This window comes from Amblyomma americanum, chromosome 7 (genome assembly GCF_052857255.1).
Source record: "Amblyomma americanum isolate KBUSLIRL-KWMA chromosome 7, ASM5285725v1, whole genome shotgun sequence".
Classification (NCBI taxonomy): domain Eukaryota; kingdom Metazoa; phylum Arthropoda; class Arachnida; order Ixodida; family Ixodidae; genus Amblyomma; species Amblyomma americanum.
Window position 1 is genome coordinate 38,736,788 of NC_135503.1, and position 20,935 is coordinate 38,757,722.

A 20,935-nucleotide genomic window follows, 5' to 3' on the forward strand; every position below is an offset into this window, starting at 1 on the left:
CCACCTCTCCCAGCCTAAAGACATTCATTTTCTTTATGCGGAATTTTGTGCAACCATCAGCTGCATCGCATGCTCCAGCATGCTCGAATCAACTGGCGCAGCTGCAGCTTGTAAAAAGAGCATTTATTGTAAATACTAGCCATTTGTGCAAGGCAGTGTGTCTTCCTTCAGGAGCCGTCCAATGCTGCATGAACCTCTGAACATTCACAGAGGAAAATTGTGCCATATCGAGCGAAAGTACCTCCCTTGAACCTGCACGAGTGTTGCTTACAGTTAGCTTAATATATTTCAGAAATGTTGCGCCACCCATCAGTCTTCTGTTGTGCAGCGATTTTTTTTTCTAGCTTTAACACCGTTCTGACAGCTTGTCCCTAGACCATCTGTTAAGCAAGTGGATGTTTCGTATGGAATTTTGACCAACAATCTCTGCCGCATGTCATGTAATATTTCACATTTTTACTTTAAAGTCACTCCCAGCCAAACAGCAATACTCTGTTTAGTTACCTCATACACTTGCACTGTTTTGAATCCGAAGCTGGGATTCTGCCAAAGAAGGAGGGGCGAAACTGCACGGAGTGGTGAGAAGGAAAAGTGCAATAAAAAAAGCCCCCACTACTACTGTTCTTTCGTCTTCGACTCTGTGATGTGTGGTGCTGGCAATAGCACACCCGTGAACAGCAGCGTTCCTGCAAATACAAGTGCTGTGCCCAGCCAGTGGACCAACGTGAATGGGTTCTGAAAATAGTAGATGGACAGGAGCAGCGAGACGAACTTGCGCAGCGTGATCACCAACGTCACCGTGAGTGAAGAGCATTCGGTCGTGAGCACGTACACAGACCGGATGCACACATATCTGGTGAAGCAGGCCTGTCAAGGTAGAAGTTTAGCATACCTTTCAGTATTTGCACCAGATTTAAGCAGCCCTGATCAATTTGCTACACATAAAAATTTACTTGCCAAGTCAGCTTGCTGCCTATCCCCCCCCCCCCCCCCCCCCTCCCCCCATTTCCCGAGTGGAGGGGCAAAACTGAGCAGTTTCTTCAATCTGACCTCTTGCCCTTTCTATTCATAAATCTATTCTACCTATTTCTTTCATTAAAGAAAAAAGTTTGGTTCTTACAGGTTACTTATGTTTGTTTTAAACTGCCATTTTGATGTCATATCAAAGCATGAATTCACTACAAGGCAATGAGGACTTCCGTTACTGATGCTTTGTCTGACAGTAGAAGCCATAGCTGCTAAGATTTACTGTTGTGCTGGAGTTCAGTCATTTGTGCCTTCGGGGAACCCCAACAGTTCATGTGCTGTGCAACTGCTTCTGTCTTGGTTTGTGACCTTTCCAGCCCAGGATATGTGCAAAAAAGAAAGCATGCAGACACATGGGTCCTTGGAAAAGCGACAAAACTTAACAATGACAACTGTCTATAGGCTGCTGTGAGCAATTATGGTATGATTAGTCCCAGAAGGAAAGATGGGGGGGGGGGGTTGAGGTATGCGCAGCTTTAGGTGGTCGGGGAATCCGATAAGTACCCAAAGGAACCGAAGTGTGCATGGAGCCCAGTTTGAGAACCCCTGCTATTGTAGAATAGTACAGTCAACAAATGCTTGCTGGTTCTTCGAAGGTGTAACAGCAGCAGCTGCAGATGAAATGAACTCAAAAGACATGAACTCAAAGCAGCACATTGTTCCAGAGCAAAGTATGCTGTGTGCAAGACGTGATGTGCACTAACACTGGAAGCTGCTGCACTGCTTGCAACTGCAATTTCGAATACCTCTACTGGCCGGTGTGAGAAAACAAGGGTTGCAGCAGTGTATTGTCGAAATACATTATGTTTGTGAGCATCTCATTTTAAACCTTGGATCAAGCACCATGTGTAAAAAAAGTTCGCACACCCACCTTGTGGAAAAAACGGAAGAAAGGAAAAGGATACTGAGTGATGATGTTCAGAAGGAGGTACACCCATGCCCTCGGGATGCTGTCCAGCATAGGCAAAGGTAGTGGTGCTGGAAGAAAAAAAAATTGGAGGGGACACTTAAGCTCTGCCTTAAGGGGTACGATTCAATAGCGTAATGGGTTAATTCCCATATATGCAGAAGGTCATTCTTTACTTTATATTCATAGATCCTTGGCAGTCCCCATACCCCTTCTGGCGCAGTGGTGCAGCAGTTAAGCGATGTGCCACAGTTCTGTGATGGCAGATGCTCCCAGCGGAGGCCCTTGTGTGGCCCAGGTTACACCTCTCGAGTGAGCTATCATTAATTTCCATGATGGGTAGTTTGCTCACTATATGGTGGGTGGGTTGTGATGCCACTGCAAGGTCACGTGACCTAGGTGGCCCGCCCACCTGCCTCCTAGGTTGCTCTGTGGGGACCACCTGCCACAGCCATGCCAGTGTTTTTCTGCTCACAGTGATGACGCCGATAACGCCAACACAAGGTTTTCTGATAACGGGTCCTTTAACGCTATCACATTAATAAAGTTGGCTTGGAGCACGGAGCTTGACAAAACGTTGAGAGCATGTAACGTGCCTGTCAAATTCCTGATGCCATAAGTCGGACACCAGCCTCGATGTGCAGTGTATTGTGCACTTTATTTTTTGCACCTGAACTAGAAGTTTACGCAGAAACTGTACAGTAAAAGAGGCTGAGGTCCTATCCAGGATGCTAGTTTGGGTGGTGAGTTAATTAACAAAGGTAGAAATAATTTTTTGTTGTGACTGCAGCTATCTGTCAGATGTTATGAGAATTTTCGATCAATTCCTATTAAACCTGGCTTCAACAACAAAACTGACAGCATGACATCAAAACATGCTTGGAAGTAGTCATTCACACCAGAAACTGATCACCAATTTTGGGTGCCACATACCTGACTGGTTGAAGATCACAGCATGTGTGTAGATGTTGGGCACAAGTAGTAGAAATCCAGGCAGTGGTAGGGCATGCTGCAGAAGAGGAGGCAGCGGTTGAGCACGCCAGAAATGCACCAGAACAGAGGTGCCTGGTAGGCAGACTTACAGCATAGAAGAGAGATTCGCGGGGGTGCTTGCCATAGCGGGTGTAAAGAGTTTCTTGGTAAATGCCCATGCGAGCCGATAGAAGCAGGGCAAACAGCAGCAGCCCTATCCCTGTGAACAAGAACAAGAAGGCACATTCCTCCTGGTCATAGCCTGTTTATATCTGGTCACAGCCTCCTATATTTTCCATGCCTCGGCATTGGCTCAAAGGCGGCCATTCAAGCAAAATCAGGGCTACCAGGGCTCCTTGCGGGCGAAGTGTGAGGAGGTCAGGAGAGGGTTTCACTACATGCCAATGGGCGCGTGCTGCTGATTTGTGCGCACTTCAATCTCTCTGCAGCGAGCGGGTTGTCTACAATGTGAACGCCTCATCACAGGCAGCGGCAAAAATAGGCGCTTCGTGATGAACCAGGCAATGAACGAGGTTTTAGTTACTTTTCAATGCGAGCGCCTCTTCGTGGCGAGTGCCTCATTCATCGTTACACGCATACTTCTGCTTATCGCCGAGAAGCAGCGCTCGCAGCCTTGACGAAAAGTGCGACAGTCGGCATCCATTGATCTAGGTGCCGATAACCAGGCTGGAAAATATAGGAGGCTATGGTCCCGCTGAGTGTCAGGACAGTGCTTTTAAGTGAGCGCAGTACTATCTGCCGAGCATACAGCTCTTGATAATCTGAGCTTACAAAGAGGACCAAAAATTCACTTGAATTATGCAGAGTTCAAATTAATGAGAGCCTTTCCATTTAGTGATACATTCAATATTGACACCACCCAAGCAGCAGTTCGAATAAACCACTGGTTCGAATTAATGACGGTCCGCAATAACTTTACATGACCCTTTTTAAAACTGTCACAAAAAAGAGCATCTTTACTGTCCTGCTGTTTTCATTTTGCCGAAAGCATGGCAAGCAATGTAGTCAACCAAGATCCCCTAGTTAAGTTCATACAATGTGCACAAGTGGCAGCACAACGTTGACATTTTAGGCCACAACACAGTTTTAAGTTTCCAATCGACAGCCCGATGTAACTGCTGTGCGACAAGGAATGCCCTTACAGTACCGTGTATATCACTGTGAAATGCCACAAAAAAATATGCATGGAATCGCAGAGGATGATTTCTCACCAATACACTTGGTGTAAGTAGTGCTGTCTTCAGACTTTGTAGTGCCAGTTTCCTTTCCCTATGAGGAAGAAGATGCACACACATGCACATGTATATAACCAAACATGACTTATTCTAAATGGTTTAAAATGTGAAATACTGCTTCCCATCAAGTATGTACTTGTCTTATGCCCCTGTCCATTGTATCAGCATCACTGTCCAAACGATTCTGCTATTAGTGATATGCTTATGGCAGGCTAGCTCTGTACCCCATCAGAAATTGGAACCGCAGCCAAATAAATTGTTCATAAACCTGAACCCCCATCAAGGAACTGTACTCTTCCAATGTAAACACAGCTTGCACTGTGAAGGAAATTTCAAGCCTGATTACAAAAACAAATTTTTGCTCTGCAAAAAGCACTTAAGAATCCTCAAAGGTTGGCTAGCAGAATCAAGTGAATTCATGAATGAAATTGGGTCCTAGCGAGTCCAAATAATAGGACAAATAAGCACGCTTGTGGTTTTAGTTGTTCCCTTTCCAGGCCAGGAAGCAAGAGAATCACAGATAACTGCAAACCAGCACCTTAACTCTGTCAACTGAGTTATTTGCATTCTTTCTCCCCGACATCTACCAAACCAGTGCAACAATTTCTTTTTGACAACCAAATGCGTTATGTTGAAGCCCTATGTTGAAGCCAATAATGGAATCTATTCTGTGCCCCACAAAACTAGTGGAAGGAGCACATACCGAGCATTGCGTCACTCAAAGGAAATTTTAAAAAAAATTATCCAGGCTAAACTGCTGGCTTGATCATGCTTAAATTTGCACAGGTGTTGCATTAAGTAAAACTTTTTGTTTTATACAGGGTCCATTATGAAAGTAATGCACATGATTTTATTATGACGCGACTATCCATGGCAGCGCAGTAAAACCGGTCGGGAAATGTGGCGAGGGTTCTGCCCTGCCAATGCGGCTGGTCGCCAGTTTACTCCGAGCAGCGTGAGCGGATAACACGGTGCGAAGGACCGTTCGTGTGAACAGCAATAAGCTATCAAGTTTTGTGTGAAGCTTGGAAAGAATGCAGCCGAAACATTCCAGATGCTTCAAGAGGCCTTCAGAGACGACTGCATTTCAAGGTCACAGTCCGGGAGGTGGCACAAGGCGTTCAAAGAGGGTCGGGAGGAGGTTGCCGGCAAACCCCGTTCTGGATGCCCAACAATGACTAGAACCGACGAAAATGTGGATCGTGTGTGGGAAGTTTTGCGTTCTGACTGTCGATTGAGCATCCAGCAAATTGCTGACACCCTACACATGTCCACATTTGCAGTACATGGGAAAGTGACCAAGGATTGGCAAATGCGCAAGGTCTGCACGGAGCTTGTGTCGAAAGTGTTGGATCAGAAAGAACTTCCGAGTTTTGTGCTGTCAAGAGTTGTTGGATTTCATTCAAAATGAGCCGGACTATCTTGACTCTGACGTAACAAGAGACGAATTCTGGATGTTCGAGTATGATCCAGAATCGAAAAGGTAGCGCAGCGAGTGGCACACAAAATCATCTCCCCGTCCCAAGAAAGTGCGAATGAGCAGGCCTCACATCAAAACGATGCTCACTGTCTTCTTTGACGCCCGAGAAATCATCCATTTTGAGTTTGTACCGCAGGGAGAAAATGTCAACTCAGCCTCTTACTTTGAGGTCCTCAAGAGATTGAAATGCAGGGTCGTGCGTATGAGGGCTGACATCAAAGACACAGTCAAGCTCCACCATGACAATGTTGCCAGCCACACGTCCTTTATCATTACCAACTTCCTGGGCCAGAGCAACACCCCGGTGGTCCCCCATCCCCCTTACAGTCCCGTCTTGGCTCCGTGCAAGTTTTTTTTTTTGTTTCCCTGACTGAAGAGAGCACTGAAAGGAAAGAATTAAGAGAACGTGGAAAACAGCCAAGATCATGTCACAGCGTTCCTGAGAGACATTCCCGTCGAGGACTTTCAGGGTGCCTTCTAGGCGTGGCAGACATGTGGCTGCAAGTGTATTGATGCAGGAGGAGAGTATTTTGAAGAATTTTAACCAATTGATACAGGTCCGGTCAATAAATATATTTTTCCCATAAAAATAGATTACTTTCATAATGGACCCTGTAATATGTTTGGGTCGAGTACTTGCCTGAACTGTTAAAATTAATCGAAAGTCGGCCTGAACAACAAAGGCTGTTTTGCAACAGCTGTACCGGGAGCACCATCTGTCGTTCCCAAAAGGTTGGGAAGTGCTCTTCATTTCAAATCTGCTTTTGTCATTCTGTCACCAACAAGAGCTAGTGCTGCCAGTACAGCTGTTGCAAAAATGTATTTTTGGTCCAGATCACCGCACATGATGCAGAATTATGATTAATTTTCACTAATTCAGGCAAGTACCTGACCCAAACATAATAAAAGACCACAAATTACCACATGCCACCTCTGTGCGAAATTTGAGCAGGAACAAGCCAACAGTTTAGCCAAGAGAATTTTTCTTCGATTTTGTCTTGGGGACGCAACATGGAGTACAATTTGATGAGAATGCACTGCAGCACGAAGCTGGACACAAGCTCAGTTCCATTTAACAACCAACTGCTGTTATCAGCAGTCAGTTGTTAAAGATGTTTTGAAGGCAGCTAGTATGCAGGATGATTTTTTTTAACCTTACAGATTTTTATTCAAATAATTCTGAAAGATACAGGTGAGGTGTGCTGAGCTAGATTGTACAGCAGGGTGGACATTATGTACACTCTTGGTCAAAAGTCTTAAGGGCAAAGGCTTTTCGCTTCAGCCGCATAACAGAGCCATTAAGGCACTATTAAAGACCGAATGACATTGAAATGCTAGCAGAAGGTTTCTTCTTGCGGTAGAGAAGTTTCCTGCTTGACTTGCGTTTTGAATGACCCGCTACACGGAGCATTCTAGTAACATTAATTTCGCTGCAGCTGAACGCTGTGGCCTTAAGACTTTTGACCAAGACTGCACTTCATATGGTTCAATAATTGGACAATTAATTAACTTAAATTAAATAATAAAGTGTTTTATATTTTATTTTAGGGACCACGTTTTTATTTCAGAATCGATGGCCGTCAACACCGACAGTGAGCCCGGTTTTTAATTTGTTTTTTTTTTGTTTAATCCAACAAGTCCATAACAGACCACAATATCGTATCTCTCACCGTTTTTAAAATAAATATCTGTAAAGCTTAAAACAAAATCACCCTGCATGCACGCTCTGAAGGGGCTAAGTCACAATTAAGCCACAGGGGAGGGCTCCGCATTAATTTCTGTCACCTGAGGTGCTTTAACGTGCACTGGAAATTTTATATTCGGCCTCTATTGAAATGCCCCTGTGGCTAGAAATTAAATCTCCAATGACTTTGTGCTTGGCAGCCGAATGGCACACCCACCCAACCACTGCAACAGATGTGCAGATACCGAAGGTTCCACTTAAAAGCTTGTTGTAAGGAAGAACACAGGCCCAGTCATTCTGCATAAAGCTCTGCATTTTCAATATGCGAGCAGATGCAAGGCATGGCAGGAGAGGACGCTGGGCTTACGTGATTAGCTGACTCACCCCATCTTTCACCGAAGCTACGGTGCATATCAAAATTCCCACTGTAATCATGAGCACCGCCAAGTACTTCGACAGCGGGTACCTGCATTCAGAAAAGGCACAGTTAACACTGACTTGTTGTCTCAGGGGCACAAAATTTCACTTTTGTATTCTTTTTAAGGCTGTGGTCCAAAAAGCCAGCTTAGCAAAAAGAGAGAGAAATGTAGGGGGAGAGAGTAAACTGAATGTAAGAATAATAACTAAAAGTATTTGTATTCCGAAATATATAAGCTACCTTACTATTGTTCAGGGTTAATCAAAACAAGCAAAGTAGAGATCACAGATGACTTGGCTTGCTTTATTTTGAAGTTTGTGCATTGAAACTGAATCAGAAGAAGATAATGGGGCATTAAAATCTACAAAAGGAACAGTCAGAGTGTTTTCGTTTATTTTTGAATGATTCTATTTTGCTCTTCAGCACTCTATATGGTCTCTCTCGTTCTTGAGTACTCTATATGGTCAGGTGAGAATGAACTTGATGATATTACGCTAAAAAAAAAAGGCATAACAAGGTCCTACATAAAATTCTACATACACACTTGGCCATCTGCCCTTCTGAGAAATTCTAAGTTTATTAAATATACTACAAACAATAATGTGGTGCACTGCACCAGACCAGGTTCTGAACATAAAATTTTGTGTTGCTAAACCCACCGTAATGCCCCTAGCACTGGCACCGAGCAAATGTTTTTTCATCAGGTCTTATGTTTCACTCAACACCAATTGAGTCACTACTAAGTCTCAAGATTGTGAGCTCTTGTAAAGAAAAAGCAGGACAGAGAGAGGGAGAGAGAGCACGGGAAAATGACTACACTCTATCTCCCTTCCTTGGCTGCTAGGCTTTTAATTGGCAGGCGTTTCAACCTAGCAAGCTTAGCACTAAGGCCACTGAGACTCTTACAAGACAAGACGTATGAATGACAGTGCAAAAAAACTGCACCACTCAAATTATATCATACCTAACTCATCAAAGAGAGTTAAGGCTGTGCAAATAGGATGAGGACAAGAGGCAAAGAAACAAATACAACACGAAGCATGCAGATTCTTTGCCGCTTTGGCTCAATGGTCATGATGCTTGGCTGCTGACCCGAGAGGTGCGGGTTCAATCCCAGCCGCGGCGACTGCATATCGATGGAGGCGAAATGGTAGAGGCTCGTGTGCTGTGCGATGTCAGTGCTAGTTACAGAACCCCAGGTGGTTGAAATTATTTGGAGCCGTCCACTACGACGTCCCCCATAGCTTAAGTCGCTTTGGGACATTAAACCCCCCATAAAACATATCTTTGCCTCTTGTCCTTGTCCTATGTGTGCACTCTTAACTCTCCTTAAAATGAAACAACTAGACGGCAAGAACGCTGTACTCATCAGAATCCTGTTGTTAAAAAATAAAAACAAAAAAACATCCCACCATAGCAAGAAAAAAAAAGATGGGAAGTACACAAACCTTCTCCTAAGTAGAACGACCGCTAGTGCCATATTCGCAATCAGTGAGCCCTGCAAAAACAGACCAATGTTAGGAAACAGCAAATCAAGCTTGCATTGCTCATTTCATTATTTCAGAGTATTCAGTTAACCTCCTTGGTGCGGTGTAGGTAGCTTGTTTTTTCGTCCCAAGCTCGACCGATTACGATTTTGTGCAAGATGCATTTTCAGAATAATATATAAGAAGTAAATTCTGCACAGTTAAAGGAATGGAAGTGTGTTGCACTTCATTATTTAACATAGTACAAATCGTTTGTGGGACCAGTTCTTTATGGATTTGCAGGCCTTTTTGCAGAAACCACGAAAATTAGTTCCCTGTAGAAGCCAAGCCATTTATAGCATACTATAATACCAAACTTGACAAGGTAATGCTCCCCATTGCATGGTACCTAAGCGATGCGGCAGAAGGCGAGACTACAATATGAAAGAATTTAGGTTTTAGATTGGTCTGCTTTGTTTCTCAGTAGCACAGCTGGGCATTTGTTTTTTTTTTGGCAAGGAGCTTTCGACTGCTGCAAAAAAAATTTGAGGAAAAAAGTCAGTAGACTGTCCCTTTAAAGAAACTGTTACACCTACCACTCGGAGGTAACTGTGCTGACAGACTTGTGCAATAATGAATGGTCTCACAAAACAATTTTGTTGGGTGACCTTGTGCTACCGTAGCAAAGACTAACATTATCCTGAAAGCACAGGACATAATGGGAAAATGCAAGTGCTCCCCAAAAAAATATCTTGCCGATGTTTTTCTTTTTGTGCGCTTTGCTTGCAAAGAAGATATGAAACAAACAAGTAAAAACTAGTGCAAGTTTCCCTTCCCTCTAGAAAACAAAGCTAAAGATCTGGCAAGGCACTTTACGCTGAAGAAAACGCACATAGAACAGAGTTGTTCGGTTTGTAAAGAACTTACAGACTTGAAAATCATGTGCAGGGGCATGGATATGTCATACGAGAGGGCATGATTATTAGAAATGCTGACCATGAAGAACATCACAACTAAGGTGACATAATGTCTGCAAGAGAGAAAAGAAATAACACGAAATTGAAACATTGCTTGCTATTAAAGAACACCGCGGATATGATCCTAACATTGAATTTGAATATTTTGGTGTTGGATATGCATTAGGTTCTGTCGATTAACAATGCTGCAGTGGTGATTAAGTTATTGTGCAATTCCAGTTTTGACACAAGGAATGCAGATGAGAAAATAAAAAATCATGAGGCAGAGGATCTGTCACTCACAGGTCTACAAACAAGCAGCCGGGCTATAACTTTGACCTATCAGTTCGAAAAGAATAGTCACAAAGATGTGAACAAGGCACGTTCCTGTTAGCTGCCCTCCGGCACAATCAGAAGCTTGGGAGCTTTTCCAAGCATACAACGTCCCTGACCACTGCGATTAATGTTGTGGTCCAACAAGTTTGGACAAAATGCCCTAGAGTTGCATTTTAATTCACGCACTTCAACCATTTTATAGCTGCACACGCTTACACACAACAGTAGACTGCGTTATCTTCAGATACAGTCCTGATAATAAAGTATGCTCTATCTTCTTTACCCTGCCAATGGTTGTGGAAATTAACTTTGGAAACCATACAGATCTCTAGTTCACTCCATCAGAAATGTAACAAAACTTCTGACATGCACATCATGTCAAGAACACAGTTTGCCAAAGCAAACAAGACAAAAAGATCACCAACTTGAGTGGAACCACAGGGCGCCTCTTGCCAAAGTTTGTTGCGAATATGAAGCCTTCCAGAGAGATGAAGAGAAACTGTGCAAATGTGATCAGGTTTGTACATCCTGGATGCTCCCTGCAAAAGATGAGACACAAGCACACCTCAGGACAACATTCAAATAAGAACATCAAGTAAAATGCGTGCACGTATGTATGTACAAAAAAAAATAACTGTCTATGCTTTTCTTGTATACATGTAAGCACAAGCAGAGACACAAGTAAGCTCAGTGGCACAAAAAAATTTAGTTTAACTTTATTTGATTAACTGATGGATTTTTACACGTGAAAGCGAAAACTGTGAACTTTGAGGCACATTGCAGAAGAGGGCTCCTGAACCCAGGTGGTTCCTGGGTCCCTTTAACGTGCACTGAAATTTTTATACACCTTTTCGGTATCTCTGGTTTGTGCACTTCGCCTTTTTTGAAATGTGGCCATCTGAGGCGGGATGGTATTGGAATCGTGACCTTGGGCTCAAGCATATTTTTATAAATTGAGCAGATTACTGGAATTACGTATTACTATACTTAACCCAGTAAACTGCTGATGTTATTAAACCCTGCTTTTTACCATCATAAATGGCTGCAGAAGTATCTAGTGTAGCAATTTGTGCATGATGCGGAATGAATTGAGGGTGCAGTGGATAACTATGAGCAGGGGCAGGAAAACCAGAAAAATATGAACAGTTTTCCTAGTTCTAAGCCGCTCATAGCAATAAAAACCGTTCTGAAAGGGAAATGATAAAACGAAAGCGCATTCGATATTCCACAATTCCACCTCAAAGAGAAACAAAAATTTCTTCAAATTGTGCAGAGTTTGGATTAAGTGGAGCCTTTTTAATACATTAGATGTTGAGGTACCAAAGCATCATTATGAATAAAAAAGCAGCTAAAATGAAGCGTATTTGAATTAATCGGATTCCATTGTGGTAAAATATCGGTATCTTTAACAAATTTTCATTACTGCCTATATTTAGTAGTGTCATGTGAAAAGACTATGGATAAAGGTAGCTGGTATAACCTCTCAATAACAAAAAGTATAACAGCCGTATTAAAAATGTTGGCTAATTAATGCCGGTTTAGAGGAAATGGTGCAACATGTAGATGGCTGAATTTTTTGCGATAATGGCTTTTTGACTCTCCCCGACTCACACCTGCACAAATGCTTTCCCTGGGAGGCAGCACTGTAGACGCGCTAGAGCACCGGCATTTGTTTTTTGCTTCGTAATTCTCCTCAAAGGACAATGCTTAAGTGCAAATGATGATTACTATTATCATCGTTATTATATGTGGTTTATTTAGCCAGCTTTGTCTTTTAGTGTGTTTGAGAAAAATTTTTATGCACTAATTTTTATGGAGACGAGGCTAGTCAAGCTGCTTTGATGCAGCTCTTGCCCTGTTCTTATAACCACATCCTGTAAGGACATCCCACACTTGTCTAAAGCTACAAGTGGCCTACGATTCAAAACAACACTTTATCATGAATGCACATTGCCATGGATCGTGTTTAACTTCTCATTTCTCTCAAAGGTACGTCCAGGCAGCGAAGACTGCCACAAATGCACAACAGAGCAAGCCGTCCGTGCATTCTAGATAGGTGTGTGAATGTCTGTACAAGTCCTGTACTTGCTCTACAAAATAAACTAAGATACTGCTGCATATTGCTAGACTTTCTTCAGTGCTGTGCAGTAGTGAGCAGCAGCTAACTTTGCTTCTTCTGAGGCTTTAATATGTAGCACTAAGTAGCTGCTATCATAAGGCTTCCCTCGACTGAATAAATTTCTTCAATCATTCATTCCTCCGCTTTTTTTTTTGCTCCTTGCAGCAGCAGAACCACCACCACTAAATTAGCATTTCACAGCTAGTTCTCTTGAGTAGTTGTGAGTTGAAGCAAACAAACGAGTCTTAGCATGGCTTTCCTGGGCTTAGTTATGAGCGTTTGTGCCATACCAACCGTGCCACGAGAAAATTATCTAGCTTTCAACGCACACGGGCGAATTCTGTACTGCTTCATTTGACTGCGGCCACCAGGGATTGAAACAATAATCACACAATCTTGCACTCGAACTTAAATCGTTGAACAGATAGCCGCGCACCACCACAGCGCAGATGAAATAAATATGTGTGAACAGTGAAACAACTGATGCAATAGAAAGTGCTGAGGCACTTACTTGACCAAAAGTTCGAGGAAGATGACATTTGTGCAACAGCCCAAGAAGACCAGAACTGTGGCCACGATAATGTGAGTCGCCATTTCAACTAAAGGAGAAAAAAGGAGATAGGTTCACATGAGGACAAGTCGTCAATGTGCATTTGGTAGCGCGGATCAGTACGCTAGGCGTGAAAATGTTAACGTTTCTTGCTACAACACTGTTGCGGTCAGTCTTACTGTAACGTAGGGAGCATTCGCACTGCGGTGCTGAAAATTGCAGCCGGCTTTGTTTTTATATTATACTACAAATATTTTTGTCACAGGCAAACGAGTTAATTGACTGCTCGAACTTTTCCACATTAGTTTCCGCAAAACCTCGCAAACGCGTTATCGACGGCTCACACGGAAATTATGGTGCCTTAAAACAAAACACACCGTCGTAGTATGTAACCGAGAAAGTCAAGCACGCTGACGTACCGTTAGAGCAGAGGATAACGTGAAGCGTTAACTACGAGCAAGTTTTGAGCACTGGCCACTCAGCGAGTCCGAAGTTCCATCTTGAAAAGGAGATATTTACACACGTTCATTTGTCCCGCCTGACATTTCCTGCTTTATTGTGCGTTGTGTCTACGTGTCATTTCCTGCGCATCTGCTGTGGGCTCACTGCCTGCTATTCTGTACCGCACACGTAACGGCACTTAAAATGAATGAGCACCACAAGCAGCACGCATGCGAAAATCACCGAACGACTTGTACACAAGGTTGCTAAGCTGCGCCTTGTATGCCGCCAATAGTGTAACACATATTCCTACGCTCAAGACGCGTCTTATGTACGATTTCTTGAGATTAATTTTGTGCATTACACTTACATGCATAGGATTTTTCAAATATTTTACCGAAATACATTCGGGTACTTTTTGTTGGCAGATTTCAAAGATGCAGGAACAGCTAGTTTTCATATTCTGATCAGTGCTGATAACTCAATGTCTAGACCAGTGCTGTCCTTCCTAGGACCCCGTGGAGCGTAATCACTTCGTTTAATTCTGCGTGTGCTGCACGGGGAGATCTGGAATTTCTTAGAAGCTGTTCTTCTACGCTGCACGGCGATGGTTCTAATGGTTCTAACTCATGTTCAGCTTGCTTGGGGCATAGCTTAAAGGACTATATGCTTCGATCAACAACCCAGCGGTATCTCTCTTTACAGAAAGTGTTTCACCTATGATTGTTAGAAGCTTTTAAAATGAAGGTTTTTGAGTTAGAAGAGCCTTTTCTTCGGTACAGAATTGTCGGCAATGGTGTGCGTCATAATACAGCCAAAAATGGTTAAGTAATATTAGTTAACTTTTAAAATGTTTCAGCTAGGCTCCTCATTTAATGAGAGGGTTGTAGCCCAGCGTAAGTACTATTCATATCAGTTCTTGGTTGTTCGAAAATGTCATTGTTGTCGTCTCTGCAGTGCAAGGAATTTCGGGGCCGCACACACGGGTGGGACCAAAACCGCGCGGTCTGAGACAGCGCTTGTCACGCCTACCAACGCGAGCCATAGAGTGCTGCTGTCACGTGCTACGCCCGGTAGCTACGATAAAGCAAAAAGAGCATGGGGCGCCGCCACCTTGAAAAAAAAAAAGGAGGGGGGGGGGGGGGTTACTGCCTGCAGCAACTCTGTGCGGGTGCCAGTCAGGGAGAGTCAGGAAGCCGTGCTCACGAAAATTCACCCATCAACATATTGCGCCATTTCCTCTAAACTGGCGTGCTCTCTACCCGTTCACCGCTCCCACCTGGGTGCTGCGAAAAGAGCACTTGCGTGACACCCGCGTCGCTTATAGTGACGCGCTCTATAGTAGGCGTGGCTAGCGCTCCATCTTTGGCCGCGCGGTCTGGGTCATCATGGTCTTAATTGGTTTCGCCCGTGTGCGGCCTCATAATTCCCTGCGCGGCAGCGCCGACGAAGACATTTTCGAAAATCTAAATAGTGATGCAAATTTTACTTACGGCTGCAAACCTCCCAATAAATGAGGCGCCTAACTGTAATATTAAAAAGATAATATTTAACACTAGTTACTCAGTCGGCTATAGTTAACACGTCTTAGCTGTATTCTGATGCACTCCATTTCTGGCAATGCTACGCTGAAGAAAGCGCACTATATCTCAAAAACCTATTGTTAAAAATGAAACACCCCGTATACCCACCACTTCATAACCAAAACAAATCCCAGCGCCTATCATTGCTTTAACTGTACTTGGAGCGAGCGCGCAGGACATTCTTTAACCCTTCAATCCCAAACCCCGAGCTGTACTCCTAATGGGAGATCGTACCAATATCGCCTTTGACGAATCACACTCGTCGGGCCCGATGTTGCGATCTTGCCCCGTCTACCAAAGACGAGTCACGGTCGGCAATTGCGTTGGTTGCAACTTTCAACACTAGATGGTGGTAGTTGTCCATGAAACGCGTTTTGTGCCCTAAGCGCGTGTTTTAAGCCTGAAAAAAGTCATGAGTTATGGCAAACCAACAAGCCCAGTCTTCCGCAACTGTGAGGCAGCTTAAGAGTAACGTGCAAACACTCCAGAGCAGCGCGTCGATGCCCCCTTCTTCCGATCGAGTCATTCAGTTGCAATCCCCGACGAGCCAGCTTCCCTCCGAGTTCCTTGAGCAGCCATCGTGACACTAACGGCTCTAATGGACGCTGTTATGTTGTTGTACGGGGAATGTGTCATTACTGTTTTTTTTGTTTTTAGGGACTTTTTTTGGTTTACAATGCAATGTAAACCAAGGACGAGCAGGCAAAAGGCGTTATACAAAACCTGACTAAGGCCTGCCCTCCTATACAAAAACAAAACAACGAAATTAAAACAAGCATTCAAAGCATTTGACAGCAACCGACTTCGAACAGAAAAAACGCAAGTTAAATTGGTAGTATATACACAGAATTGCTTACCAAAAAAGAAACAAAGGTGTTTATTTATACAGCACTGTCACGAAAGTAGCATATCATGCACGGCTCTTTTATAACTTTGGTCACTTCGTTTTTCCATTGCCATAGAAAGTAGCAGGGGGTAAGCATTTAGAACTCGCGGTATCACAAATGTCAACATTTGGTGGCCATAATTTGTACGGGACTTTGAAACATGGAAATTAGCTGTTCGGAAGTTATATAGTCCAGGCATGTGCAGATATGTGTTCTGAAACGTTTATTTGGTTCTTTATGTATATAGCCAGTTTTTTGTTATACATTGTTTGTATTTTAAGTAACTATTTTATTTGCTTGTATTTTAAGTAACTTGCAGGTAATTACCATAAAGGGAAGGGTGAGAGTGACGATACTTCATATAGCTTGAATATGCGCTGTGAACCATGCAAAAGCACAAGTAATATTACAAAAATGTATACTGAAAGAAGTTAGGTCAGTTATCCCGTTAGTGTAGCCAAAACTATTGAAGAAAGTGTGGCGTTGAGTTGGCAATATTGGCGCGAAGCCTAAGGTATAGATACCATATGAGCTATGAAAACAACAAAAAAAGGGAAAAAAAATAACATAGCATGTTGGTAACAGGTTTTTTTCCTTTTGAGAAGTCCGTCGCTGACGCTGCTTTGAAATATCGGTGAAGGTAAGCAACATTGTCGGTCGCCGCTCGCGGCAAGCAGGAGTGTTTTCCAAATCCCTGTAAAGATCAGCTTTTAAACAACTGATGAAATTGCAAAAATAAACGACGCCTGTTGCAGTTCCTTGGACCGGTAAATTTAATGTTACTGTAACCGCGCTCTGAAAAAAGTGCGCATAATCAGAAATGTTTGCGGCTGCAGAGTCCGGTTTAAACTTCTCGTGCCTATTGGCTGTTACTTCAATAACACTTCCGTTGGGCCTAGTTGGTGCTTGGTGATACAGATGAACGATGTGCGCAAAACATTCGACGGACCACATACACAGGAGAAACACAAGGACTGGCGCAACTGTTGCGCCAGTCCTTGTGTTTCTCCTGTGTATGTGGTTCGTTGAATGTTTTGCGCACATCGTTCATCTGTATTGGCTGTTAGCTTAGCGCAACCGCATCGCTATTGACGCTCGAAAGCTTCCTGGATATTGCTGGCCTCCTGGTTTTGAGGCGTTTCATTCAGAGCGTGAAAAAGACGTTCTAATACTATATATCTTAAAAATTGAACATCTGAAGGATATTTTAAAATGTTTTTTGAATGTATGGAAATTCTGGAATGAAATAGGAAGGAATTATGGGCGAGTTGATGGTTATGCATATCTCTGAAAGGAAGAGAGCAAATTAATTAAGGAAGACAATGGAAAAAGTGAACACAGGACCGACGCTGAACGGAACTATATATTCTATAACTTTCTGAATTTTTGTATAAGTTAATTAGTAGTGTCCAATGTAATTACGGATAAGCGTGAAGTGAAAATACTCCTGTTTATTATGGGCGACCGCCAACAATAGTTTGTCACATTTTCACACGTGTGCCACTTGATCTTGAATCTTTGTTTTACATTACGTGGGACGCTTTGTATATCTGCGTCAAAGCAGATTTCGCTCAATATTCCACGATGCTGCGCCGGAAAAACCTACAGATTGAAACAACTTTAACGGGGACAGTTTATTAGCAGGCAGTTATCGAATACTCCCTAAGTCTCCAATAGAAGCACATTTGTGCTTTTTTTTTACGAGTGGTTTTTCTTTAGACGCATGGTTCCCTTAATGCTTTTTCAATGTCGATCCTGAAAAGGAAACTAAATTTGCTTCTTTAGTGCATATTGAAAAAGAGCGATCTTTGTTACTACGAAGCACTATAGTTTGTGGATTAGATCTTGTGTATTGTACTGTAGTTAGTAAGGCCGCGTCGAATGTTCAGATGAGAACAGTCCGCCAGGGTGGGGTTATAAAATAGAATTGGCTAACCCTGCCTTTCCCCTGAAAACTGTTTCTTTCTCTTTTTATATTCCGTCCACCTGCGTATTTTCAGGCCCCTGCAGAGTACTCTTCACCTCATTTACGATAACTTTGAGAGAAAGCCGACTTAGGACGATTGCTCAGGAGAAAACGCGATACCGTCTGCGAGATTTGGAAAGGAACATCCTCTCGGTGCTTCCCCGGAAATTTTACTCTAGTGGCGCGCGTAAGATCACTAGACAGGTACGAACGTGACGCAAATAGGAGATGACGTTTCGTTCGCGTGTGACGTAGAACAGGTGCAAAGAAGAAATGAAAGGGCAAGACAGACGAAGAAGGAAGGAAGAAAAAAAGAAAATGAGGGAGGAATGTGGAAGTAGAGGAGAAATAACATAAATTATCAGATGGCTTAATAACGCAGGGACTGATTTAATACACGTTAAGAGCACTAGGTATGCTAAACTATATACAAAAAATCCACTTTTGGTTTTGTGCAATTTCGATCGCCAAAGCATCCTTGAGCATTACTTAGCGGCCCACCTGCTTTTTATTTCTTTATGAGAGCAAGAACAGACCAATTTGAAAAACCAAGTGGCAAACGGGCACGCATTGTTTCTCTGTAGCTTGTCCTCAATCGTATTTACGCCATCAGAAAATGACGTCGAAATCAAAACAAATTTTCTAAGCTGAGCTGAACTTTTAACAGCAGTAAGGTTAACAAAAAGGATACGCGGCATATTTTATTGAACGCTGGAATGTTTTACTCTGAGCTCATCTTAACTCGTGCGAGGCGCGTGAGTTCTTTACTCCAGCGTGGTTATTTTGAGAATTTTCTTTTGCTTTTGGTTGGAGGGTTGGAAAACATCTGTAAAGCTGTTTTGCTCACGCGTTTCCCCATGTTGGCTACTGACAACAAGCTCAGTCACGGGCTGCGTTCGAAAAAAAAAATCAAGGGCGAATGTTGAGTGCTTTGTGCCAGGTATGGATAACCAATTAGCCCAGACCCACACCTTACAGCGATCGGAGCACCTCGGCACTTGGTGTGCGAACAAACGCCAAACTACGAACGAGCTATGGCGTACAGATATACTCGCCCACGTCAATTTCTCGGGCCATCAAGTCTGTTTTGCAACAACAATCTCAGCCAGCGTTTCTCAAGAAGTGCCTGAATTGGCGAATCCTAAGTTGCTAAAGGTCATTTACCACACCGTCTGGCAGCGCGCGCCAAAGAATGTGTTACTCAGAATAAACATTTCCAATTTACCAGTTCAGACGTAGCGCTCACATTAAGTGATGGTGATATCTCAAGGGATTTGGACTCTCACAGCGGTGCAACGTCGTGATAAGTTTGTGTGAAGTGGACCGCCGTCCAAAGTACCTTACTGGGTGAGACCAGCAGAACTGACCCCAAGGGACCCCGCAGTTGCATACTGGCAAGAAAAGAAGCGTAAAAATTGACAATGGTACCTACTCCACAGCTAATAGCTACCAAATAGATTATTCAGTGCAGGTTGCCGCTGCCAGGAAATTAAAGAAACATCTGTTTTATCTTTCCCCTTAACGATCTGAAAATGTCTTTCTTTCTTACATCTTTTTTACATAAGATAAAATAGAAAACATAGAAGGCTCACTTTTTTTCTCAGCTTTATCTACACGGAGATGCATAGCTACTCATCTAGAACATTCACTTCTACGCGGTACAATTGTTCTATGAGAGTTTTGATCTGTGAAAACAGCAAATAATTATTGCTTTAAAGGAAAAGATGACAAAACAGTGAAGATTTCCTACAAATTCTGAACTCAAGAACAGTAAAATGAAGATAGAATGGGCAAGAAACGAAACAAAGCCCAAAAAGCTGTGTGTTCTAGTTTCTGAGAAAACGGGTCTTAAATACGCCTCAAAATACATGGAAAGTATATGTTCTATACCTAGTTTCTGTTAACGGGAGAATCTCGGTAATACGCTTATGTCTCTCTGCAAAATGGAATTAAAAAAAAAAGCCTTACAAACAAGTTAAAACACCGGGGCGCCGACGAATAAGAAACAAACTGTCTACCTAGGCTGGAATAAAAAAAAAAGAAACGTCACCGTGTAAAAAAAAAAGAAAACATCCCGGCGCTGAACGAGGAATGAAAGAATTAATTTGAGGAAAACGACGGGGAAGAAGAAACAGCCAGCCACAAAATATTCACGAGGTAAGGCGGCCAACAGCATTGTTCAAAGACGAAAAGAAGCCTGGAGAAGTCATGCGTTATTACCCTCTGGCACTGACAAAAAACAACAAAAATCAGGTTGTTCTCAAGAAAGGATAAAAAAGAAGCACTCCAACAAACGAACGGTCAGATGGGCCAAAACGCGGCTCAACGAATGGGTTCGTGAAGACGCATGAAAAGTTCATCGGGACTCTCAAGTCCGACACGAAGAACTCTGCGTTTCCAACCACCAGCCACAAGGGACCACAAGGGGCTGCAAAGAATCGGAAGTGGACTCAGGTCACGTACTCTAGTTTGACGTCAGGACCAGAACCCAATTGAGGCGCGAGCCGCCATTCGGCGTCGCGGGAAAAATAAAAATAAAAGAGGAATAAAGTACGTGTTCTTCACCCGCTTCTATTTTTTGTTTATGTTTTATCGGATTCAGTTGAAAGAAGCCACATGCTTATCCCACGGGACGCGCTCACTTCCTCATCGAGGACATGATGTGCGTCAGCGCGTCGGTCAGTCGGTAAACACGGAACAAGATGAACGAGTGGCTCGGACTCGAGAATGGCGACATATACAGCGGACTCGAGTGAGTGTGCGAGTCCTTTAATATGCTGCATGCCCATGCATACGCAACCGCGGCTTTACAACAACAACAACAACAACAACAACAACAACAACAACAACAACAACAACAACAACAACAACAACAACAACAACAACAA

The 20,935-nt window shown here is 43.1% G+C and overlaps 1 protein-coding gene across 2 annotated transcripts in view; it reads right to left on the reverse strand.

Moving 5' to 3' along the window:
- Positions 1-102: 102 nt before the first annotated feature.
- Efr (ER GDP-fucose transporter) overlaps positions 103-20,935 on the reverse strand; it is a 336,193-nt gene continuing 315,360 nt past the window's right edge. The window contains exons 1-11 of one of the 2 annotated variants that reach the window (XM_077631909.1): positions 13,590-13,868; positions 13,132-13,219; positions 10,927-11,040; positions 10,137-10,239; positions 9,192-9,241; positions 7,710-7,791; positions 4,138-4,195; positions 3,016-3,125; positions 2,867-2,942; positions 1,932-2,004; positions 103-853 (exon numbers count right to left, since the gene is read on the reverse strand). In XM_077631909.1, coding sequence (XP_077488035.1) covers positions 616-853; positions 1,932-2,004; positions 2,867-2,942; positions 3,016-3,125; positions 4,138-4,195; positions 7,710-7,791; positions 9,192-9,241; positions 10,137-10,239; positions 10,927-11,040; positions 13,132-13,214 — 987 coding nt within the window. In that variant the 5' untranslated portion in view covers positions 13,215-13,219; positions 13,590-13,868 and the 3' untranslated portion in view covers positions 103-615. Of the gene's footprint in view, positions 854-1,931; positions 2,005-2,866; positions 2,943-3,015; positions 3,126-4,137; positions 4,196-7,709; positions 7,792-9,191; positions 9,242-10,136; positions 10,240-10,926; positions 11,041-13,131; positions 13,220-13,589; positions 13,869-20,935 lie in introns of those variants that run through there. The other variant, XM_077631908.1, reaches the window with a different exon arrangement.